The sequence below is a fragment of the Capra hircus genome, chromosome 10 (assembly GCF_001704415.2).
Source record: "Capra hircus breed San Clemente chromosome 10, ASM170441v1, whole genome shotgun sequence".
Classification (NCBI taxonomy): domain Eukaryota; kingdom Metazoa; phylum Chordata; class Mammalia; order Artiodactyla; family Bovidae; genus Capra; species Capra hircus.
In genome coordinates, this window is record NC_030817.1 from 75,600,382 (window position 1) to 75,610,102 (window position 9,721).

General features: G+C 37.0%; 1 protein-coding gene across 1 annotated transcript; it reads right to left on the reverse strand.

The window, feature by feature from the left end:
- Positions 760–1,799, reverse strand: LOC102185366 (olfactory receptor 4K15). Its single transcript, XM_018053805.1, has one exon. The coding sequence runs from the start codon at positions 1,797–1,799 to the stop codon at positions 783–785; it is 1,017 nt and encodes a 338-aa protein (XP_017909294.1). The 3' UTR covers positions 760–782.

Below are 9,721 nucleotides of genomic sequence, written 5' to 3' on the forward strand. Positions count from 1 at the left end.
TTCAAATGGTGGGTGGTGCTGAGTTACAGAGTACAGAATTTTCCTCCAGAAGCCTTAGAGTTATCATTGCTGCTCATCTATTTGACCCTGCTAGTGACTCCCATAATGACCTTGTGTCTTGTGAATACTTCCATTTAATTGGAATTCATTGCCCAAATGACCCAAATGGCAAGGAAGTTTACAAGGAAAAATGGAGCTGGTAGAGGAACCCCTTGAAAACTAACAATCCAATGATAAGTCACCAAACAAATGACTCGGAACACTATTCACAATATTCTCCTGTGATAGCAGCAGAGTGAACATAAAACAGCAAAACAGAAAGTACACGTCACTATTCTTCCAATTTTGAAAAGGTTTAAAACAGTGCATTGCCTTATTTATACACAGTAAAAATAATTCTGTTCGTTGTGGTATAAACAATACTTTTTCCACCCAAAGAAGGCCCGATGTATTTACACTTTATAAAGTTAAAGACGTTGTACCATTGACATCACAGTCAGTAGCTCTTTATCTTAAAACAAATTTAAATTTTAAAAATTAAGGAGGAAAGGAAGTCAAAAAGGCAAGCAAACATAATAGAAGGAAGAAAAGATGAAAATTGCCAAGGTTTGTTGTATTTTTCATTATTACCATTAACTTTTATTTCAACTTAATCAATGCTTCCCACTGGTTAAAATGATTGGTTTTAACATGACAGTGATTCCATTTGTAAATATGTAGAGACACAAGTACAGTGTTAACAGTCCTGTGAATTTACTTTGTTTCCAGAAATACAATATTTCTCATGACTGCAGAACCTGGCCAGACTTCAGATAGCGACTTTTCAGTTTTGACATAGCTGCCTTCATTTCTTTATTCCTTAGAGTATAGATAACAGGGTTTAAAATGGGAGTAAAGCTGGTGTAGAACACTGCAAGGACTTTGTCAACTGAATAACTGCTGAAGGGCCACACATAGATGAAGATGCATGGTCCAAAGAAGAGTGTGACCTCAGTGATATGAGCAGTCAACGTGGAGCGGGCCTTGGCCATGCTGGCAGAGGAGTGGCTCCTAACTGTGATGAGTATCACAGTGTAGGAGAGAACCAACAGGAGGAAGGAACTCAAAGAAAGAAAGCCACTGTCTGCAACTATTAGTAGGCTGACAACATAAGTGTCGATGCAGGCCAACTTAGTCACCAGAGGGAGGTCACAGAAAAAGCTATCCACTTGATTAGGCCCACAAAAAGGCAAGTTAACAGTAAATGCCAGCTGGCTAGTAGTATGGATGAAACCCACACACCAGGAGATGAGTACAAGAATAATACATACAAGGCGGCTCATGATTGTCGTATAGTGAAGAGGTTTGCATATAGCCACATAACAATCATAAGCCATGGATACGAGAATCACCATCTCACTGCCAGTGAAAAGATGAACAAAAAAAATCTGGGCCAGACAAGCATCAAAAGAAATAGTCTTGCATTCAACCAAAAAGTCTGCAATCATTTTGGGGGTAGCAAAGGAGGCAACACATATATCTATAAAAGAGAGGTTTGCGAGCAGAAAGCACATAGGGGTATGAAGGCGGGAATCTGAGGTCACAGTGAGGATGATGAGAAAATTGCCCAGCAGTATTGCTAGGTAGAGTAGTGAAAATATGAGAAACAAGAAAGGTTGGAGCTCCTGGGAATTAGAGAGTCCCAGCAACACAAATTCAGTCATCTGAGAATGATTTGTCTCATTCATTGACTTTGGAAAGGACTTCTCTTTAGTCACCTGAATGTGAGAGAAACAGATATCAATCAGTGAACTGAGCATGGGTTTGATTTCCCAGTTCTGCCTCATACCCTAGGATTCTAGTTTCTATTTATATTTGTATCTAAGTTTTCACATATCATCAAAGATCGTATAGAGAGCATAACAACACTATTCAAGGGAGAGATGTTCAACCAACTGGCATATCCAATTACATAAACTTAATAAATGTAATAAACTAATTTAAAAATGAAATTGAGTATCTGAAAATTTTTTGACATCACAGAAATCCAGTCTAAGAATCTACAGAGACTAAATCATTTTTCTGCAGTAAAGGGCATAAATTCTTTTTACACTGCTAACACAAAGGAAGATAATTTCACAGACTTAATGTTGACCAAGACAGTTAGATACAAAGAGCTATATATTGTGCTAACCTTTTAAAATAAAGTTCAAAAATAGGTGAAACTAAACTCTAAGGTTGAAAAAGCTTTAATAATGATTATCCTTAAAGGGAAATTGGGGACAGAACGGATAAGAAGGGCCTTCTGAACTGCTGGTGATGTTCTGTTTCTTGATGTGGTTGATAGTTACATAGGAGTATTCACTTTGTGAAAATACATCAAGATATCTACTTCTGCTCCATGTGCTTATGAGTGTATGTGATATATGTTCAAAAAATTAAACAGGAGAAGAAAAGATGGCATTTCATTATGTGAGAGAGCTCATAGGAAGTCATTGCCTTGAATAATTAAATCTTATTCCTTTCCCTATTGAGTTACAAATTATCTCAACTAAAACACAAAACCACAGCAAAACTTAAAGATCCAGAGTTTACTGTAAGTCTTCCTAGAGCTGTAATTCATCTCTTCATGCAGTTCTATCATATGAAAGAATATAGTGTTAGTTCCTCTCAGTTATTCCCCAAAGATGTTAAGCTTCTTTAAACTCAGACATTGGTGTTCATAATGTAGACATATTATTGAATTATGATTGATATCTTATTTGATTTGGCAGGGCTTAAAATTATATTGCATAGGAGTATTCAGTAAGAAATTTGTATCATAGGAAAATTGTTTTTTCTTTTCTACTCAGTTATTTTATATTCTATTTTATCAGAACTTTCTCCCTTTTATGCTACTTTAACTTTAAAAAAACTTGGAAAAGTTGTGTGAGTAAATGTAATGAAGCATATGATTTTAAAGAACCTTTCTCTGGATCTAAATTAGATCTTGGGAAAGAGTATCTTTTACTGATTTCTACTCATCTGCAATTTTTTAACTTAATGTCTTCTTAGATTATAATTTAAAATTGCCTAGCATCCTTTGAGTTTAACTGGAAGGTTTAGACATAAAGACAGGGTATATAATGAATAATTTCAACCCCCAAGAACCAAGTTCAGGGACTCACCTGTATATTTCAAATCTCTAACTCTCTAGAAAATCTACCAAAGAATTAATTCACATTTTATCCCAGGTTATATCTAAACATATGATCCCAGGCTGTTCAAAAACCTAACTAGGAGAGGTTGAAGTCAGAACAGGTGGACAGTAAAATTACACATGGAAACAACTTTATATTAAGGAGCCACCACATTCTCTTCAGTGCCATTCTCCCCTCCTCATCATTTCTCGGGAGTTTCGTATTAGCAAGTCAACTCCAGGAACCCATCTTGATGTATCCTCCCTGGAAAACACCCTGACTCTTACACCCCTGACATGAATCCTGCACTGAATCCCTAGATACAAGGAAGAGCTTAATATCTAACAAAACCAGCAAATAAGGGTTCATATCTGCCCTATCAGAAAAAGCAAAGTCTTAAGCACAGGGAGCTTCCAAGGGAGATATTTTGGTGCTAGAACAGAAGTGGGCAGCAGGAGTCATTTTAAGTAGAGAAAACATTCTGACATCTTTAGAATGAAATCTATTATGTGAGAAATCATCCTAAGAGTTACCCTCCCACTGAGTCTTTTGCATATGTGTATTCTTCACGGTCATTGGCTTCTTGGGGTTCCCAGGAAAAGAAAGGATATTGTTTTCCAGAGAGAATACTGGTAAAACTGATTCAATCAACATCTGAGCTTAGCACACAAGATCCAAGTGGTGGGCAAAAGAAACTAAATTAATTACTTTAAGTATAAATCCTTTACTTCTAATAAAGTTCATTCTTTTTTAGTTCATTTATTCTCTAAGTACATAACTGTCCATTTTCCCCAAGGCTCTGTGCCATGAGCTGGTGATAGATCACTTAGGTTTATAACTTGCCTCCCTGAAGCTCATTCATTAACATTTATAATCCCTTTTTTCATGTAGAGAAGTTGATGAATCCTCATTTCCGTTCATTCCCTACAATATTCCTTTTTAGAGGAATTGGACTGTCTTTTTACATCAAATAAAACTACTGTACTAGTGGAAATATAAAGCTGTTAGAATAAAAACAAGTTGTCATTGGGCAGCTGTATGATACTGAATATTTAGTCTTTCAGGGTTCATTATCCTCAAATATCAGATATTGAAAATGGTGTTGCTCTCAAGGAGACACTGAAAATGTTTCTTAAGCAATTACATCCGTGACACATCTTTAATCAATTGTAATGATTAAATATATGCAAATGTTCTGAATAATGTATTGTTTCAGACCAGAATAACTAATTATTACTATTTTCAGATTATTTTACTGCTCAAAGATGGTGTTATCTGTCTCATTTAAGAATGAGTTCCAATTAGTAGATGTGTTCATGTAAACACCAATTTTTCATTTCTTATAATAATTAAAGAGAAATTAACACGTGCATAAGATTTACTAGGTGACCCTCAGTCCCCTTCTATATGAAATTCTATCAAACAACTATTTCTCCAATACTTCTATCTCAGAACTTAATACTGGTAGATGAAGTGAAATAATTGAGCATAGTTTACAGAGGCCACCAAACTCTACCAGTCAAAGATACATCTTTTAGAAGCTTTCCAACATTTCTGCTGCTTTTACCTTCTCCATGTAAATCCAGATCAGAGATTTAACCAACTCTATGGAGACAAAGCTTGTGTGTCATCTTCAAAAGGATATTGACAAAATGCTTCCGTTTACCTAAGATGAAGTGAAAAGTGTGGAGAAAGCTTATAATCTATAGCCATTAATTCATGGATCAAATTTAGTTGTTATTTCTACATCTTCTAAGAAAACAGACCTGGCCTTGAAGAAATGAGTTATAAAGAAGTTTACTTTAAAATAAGTAGGAAATAGACTCAAGATGTCTGTAGCCAAGATGAGATGTTTAAGGGGACATCAACCTGGATGCTGTGTCCTAATGTAGATCTAAGTAACTGGGGGAGTACTTGGAGCAATCAGAAATCTAAAAGACAAAGCAATAGATAAAAAGGAAAAAATGCAAAAAAAAAAAATGCTCTTTTACAATTTTGCAAAGAATTTACCATAAATGACTTTCAAAGATCTCCAGAAATTAAAACCAATTAAATGTCAATGAGCATACATGAAGAGAATTAGTTTTTAGTCTCCACTGAAGCTTTAAGTATAGAATTGTTTACCCACATATTCTAGGAGAATGCGTTCTTTCAACTTAACCTCATCTGAGAGGTCCAGAGAACCGATGAAATTTTTGAAGGATTCAAACACTGCTCTCAAGGGGAAACTCGTAGTGAACTTAATCTACAATTTCATATAAACTTTGTTTTTAATTAGCAAGAATATTTTTAGGAAGCATCACCAATGATAGTGATTATTATATGATTTGGGGTCTGTAAAAATATTGAAATATCAAGAGCATAGTGTCATTTATCAGAACCATGTTTAGGGAACTTTTAGGCTTTTTCTTCCTCTTATCTTATTTTCCCTTGATTCAAAGTGTAGGTAACTTTCCCCCTGCTTCTCAGCGATATATAATCATCAAACACTTGAATGAAACATTTTGTGCAATAATGAATTTACCATGTAGTAAATTTATCATAGTAGTAGTAAGATTCTAAAATATAGTAATCATATATGACATATCTTCTCTTTTCGCAAGTAAGGCATATATTCAGCAGGATATTTTGATTTTCATAATTTATTTATATTGGTATTTCTTTGTCATGAACCAACAAAAGCCATTCTAAATTATAAGCTTTAAAATAACCTGAAACCCAAATCAGCAGATGATGTCCAAAAATATCATGGACTATACAAGAAGTAGCCTGAGTCACTGAAATGTATGTTCTTATTCTACCTCTCACTAAATAACTGCAATTTTAGGCAATTTACCAATATGAAGGTGCACCATTTCTTTTCAAAAGAGGATAAGAACTCTCCCTCCTAATCTTTATGATTCTATAATTCTCTGCCTTTTGAAAGCATAATCCCCAAAATTATGTTAGTTCCATTATAAAAATTATTACAAAATGTTGTATTAAAATGAAAGCATATTCAGTCAAAAAAGTAAATCCATCCTGGTTTTAGCAAAGAAATACAGCTGTCTAATACTTTTGAGATATAGATATTTGGATAACAATAATAAGCAAAATGGACATAGAATAACCCAAGATTGAAAGAGCAGAGCATGATTGCTTCTCTTTGTTTTCTGTCGTAACTGAATTAGAAGGCTGAGGAAAAACAGCTCTCTCCTAGTGCCTAGCCTCTAGAATAGCCTCTATTTTGTACCTACCAGGAAAAAACAACATTCTTCAGGATTCCCTGGATGGGGGCAAATGCACTGAACCCATGTCTTTATGGACTTCAGTCTTCACCATTTACACTTTGAAGTATCACTGTCCTCAACACATAGATATAAGAAAAACCATCACGAGTGTGAGAAGCTAATTAGTGATTTGATGTCACTAGATTGTAGTGACCAGGAGACACAGAGACTTGAAATTACCTTCACTGAGGCTGATTGCATGAGAGCTTGTTTGCTCACAGGATTACAGTACATCACCTTGAGCATTCACAAATGGACAAAGCAGGAGGACTCATGGAAATGCTTTGTCCTAGTGGACAAAATGTAACAAGGTGGAAAGAAGAGCAATGAGCAGTTTTGTTAGCTAGTTCTTTCTGCTTCAGGAGAGTTTTAGAACAGGGCCATTGGGGGTGTTAAAAATTGATGAGGAGCCATTTTGCGCCTCTGTGTACTGAACAACAGTGCATCATCTTGCTATGTTAATAGCTCTAGAAGAGCCATGTGCTTGGTTTCAAGGTAAGGCAGGCAAAGATCTTCTATAACAGAAACACTGCATCATGCTGAATAGATTTTAGTAAATAAACTTCAAGTAATTTCCAGAAATTTAAACTTTTTAGTTCAAGTTTTTAGGGAAACCAAAGCTAAGTGAAGCTATGATGTTCTCCTCCCGGATTCACGTTGATGTATGGCAAAACCAAAACAGTATTGTAAAGTAAAATAAAAAAAGAAAAATATATATATATAAAAGGTTAAAGAAAAGAATTCCTTATTATAACATAGAAGTTCGAAATTAGTGTGAACACTAAAGTCAACTAGTCCAACATCTTAAATTTATACATTGGTTGAAAGAGATCTCAAAGAATTATTGTTTGATTCAGTTGATGCTGACCAATACCACTTTCTAACCCTTTGCCTAATGTCCTTTCTTCTCTACCATGATGCCTCTTCCACAGTTTGGAACATTCTGATTTCATCATTAGAGCTAAACTGATTCTTCATCTCTTCCCAAACACATGCATCCAAAACACTCTTAAATGTTTTGTTGACAAGTACTTCCTAGTACCCTTGATATCTATCCTTTCTACTATCCTTTTCCTGTAGATAATCTCCAAAAGTCTGTCATTTGGAATCATTTTCTCCTTAGGGTCTCCTGCTGGATGATTAATACATTTAAGTAACTTTACACCTTTATAAGAAAGAGCCCTAAGTATACATCTCTAAAGTTCCAAAATGTATCACAAGACGCCTCTGAACCACAAATTTATCATCTCCAAAATGTCCAACTCTTTGTGACCCCATAGACTATACAGTCCATGGAATTCTCCAGGCCAGAATACTGGAGTGGGTAGCCTTTCCCTTCTCCAGGGGATCTTCCCAACCCAAGGATCAAATCCAGGTCTCCGTTATTGCAGGCAGATTCTTTATCAGCTGAGCCATCAGGGAAGCCCAAGAAAACTGGAGAGGGAAGCCTATCCCTTCTCCAGCAGACCTTCCCCACCCAGGAATCAAACCAGGGTCTGCTGCATTGCAGGTGGGTTCTTTACCATCTGAGCTAAAAGGGAAGCCCTCCAAATTAACACATTTTCCCTAAATATACCTTTACTATAATACCAATACTACTAATGTTATCCTTAACATTCTAGGAAACATTCAGGCTCAAATCATCAATATGGGTGATATCTACTTCTCTAATATTCCTATATTTAATTCCTAAATATCATTTATTTTGATGGATGGGATCACCCTGTTTATATAGGTTTTTTTTAATGCCTAATGTTCTCTAAACATAAATCATGAACCTTTCCCCTGGTTGTTACATGTAATTTGCAAACTTCATTCTTAGTATATGGATCTTCCTCCAATTTATAGATTTAATAAAATGATTATTCCCACATTGTAGAAAATTTAGTTTTTTTCTTACCTGAATGTGTACTTTAAAATAAACTTAGAAGAAATGGGGGCATTCTCCGTCTCCCTTTTGATGTCTTTGTCAGAAGCTTTCTCTATCCCTTTTCTTACTTTAATAAAACTCTGCTACACAAAAGCTCTTGAGTGATCAAGCCTGGTCCCTGGGCCCGATGTTAAACCTTCTTCAGAGATCACGAATCTGACATCGTTCACAGTAAGCTAGCACCTAGACAGTTTGTCCGGGATCTTCAGGACAAAGTAGGGACACTCAAAGCTCTGGCCTCTCTGCTTCCCCGGTCTGAACGGTTTCTGCTTTACTGTATTAGCTCTATGGTGTGCTAGTGTGAAGGAATGACACGCCCTGTATTAAAAGTGATGAGCCCTGCTCTGTGGCTTCACGGTGCCTTGTAATGACTGAAGGCAGTCCCCAAAGGGGAACGTTGCCAGGGATTTATACCGACCTGTCAGTGCCAAGAGACATCCAATGTCCCTGCAAGGAGAGCAGCCAGAAATGGGCGAAGCATGTGGACCGAACTTTCCTTTCTCAGTCAACTTTTCCTGGTCCCTTTGACAATTTTGTAATTGCATGGGGAATTAGAACTACTAACCTAATCTGTCAGATCATAGACTTTCAAGGGACTTGTGATCCATGCTGTTACTATGTACTTTTACTTAGATCCCAAATATGGAAGCGCCTAGCTTTGCTAGGAGCGGAAAGTTACTAGAAGCATGTATGGAGCGAGGTGGAAGTCTAGCTCTAGGAACACCTCTCAGGCTAGAGGTTACTCTCTTGACTGCCTGCCTCAGGGGCCAGGGGCCTGAAAGCGAGTCTTATCATAGCTGTGCTGCCTATCTATATGGATAGAAGCACTGCTGGTGACTATGATGTTTTTGAGAACACAGATCGGAAATTGCCAGGATCTGTTCAGATTGGAAGTACAGTGGGCTTCTTCCTTTGGTAGCGCTAGCTCTCAGTGGACCAGGGGAGGCTCTCAGGTGGCTTTTGCCTCAACTCCTTAGATATCTTTTGTGGAATCTGTGGGAATGAACTGGAAGGATTGGCCCTAATAGCTTGAGGACAAAAATCACTTTTCCCTCACTGGCCGACCCTCTTTTGCTATCATATATACTGGCGTGGTGACACTCAGAAGGGACATCTTGGTTGCTGTTCATCCCTTTGTGACTCACCATTTCTACTGGGGTTAGGGCTGTACTCAGGAAACTGCACAGGCACAGGTAAGATGGATGCTTCCCCAGTAGGCCTAGCTTGGGAAACATTCCAAAAAGCTACTCTGCTCCACCACGGGTGGCTTCAGAGAAAAGGGAAAATCTAATGAAGGTCTTGGTCGTATGGAACTAAATCAATCTGGGACACCATCAGGTCTACCCCTTGTGTGTCTCCTCCCC

Bases quoted from the DNA above. Each gene is read 5' to 3' on its own strand.
- LOC102185366 (XM_018053805.1), bottom strand. From the start codon at position 1,799: ATGCTCAGTTCACTGATTGATATCTGTTTCTCTCACATTCAGGTGACT.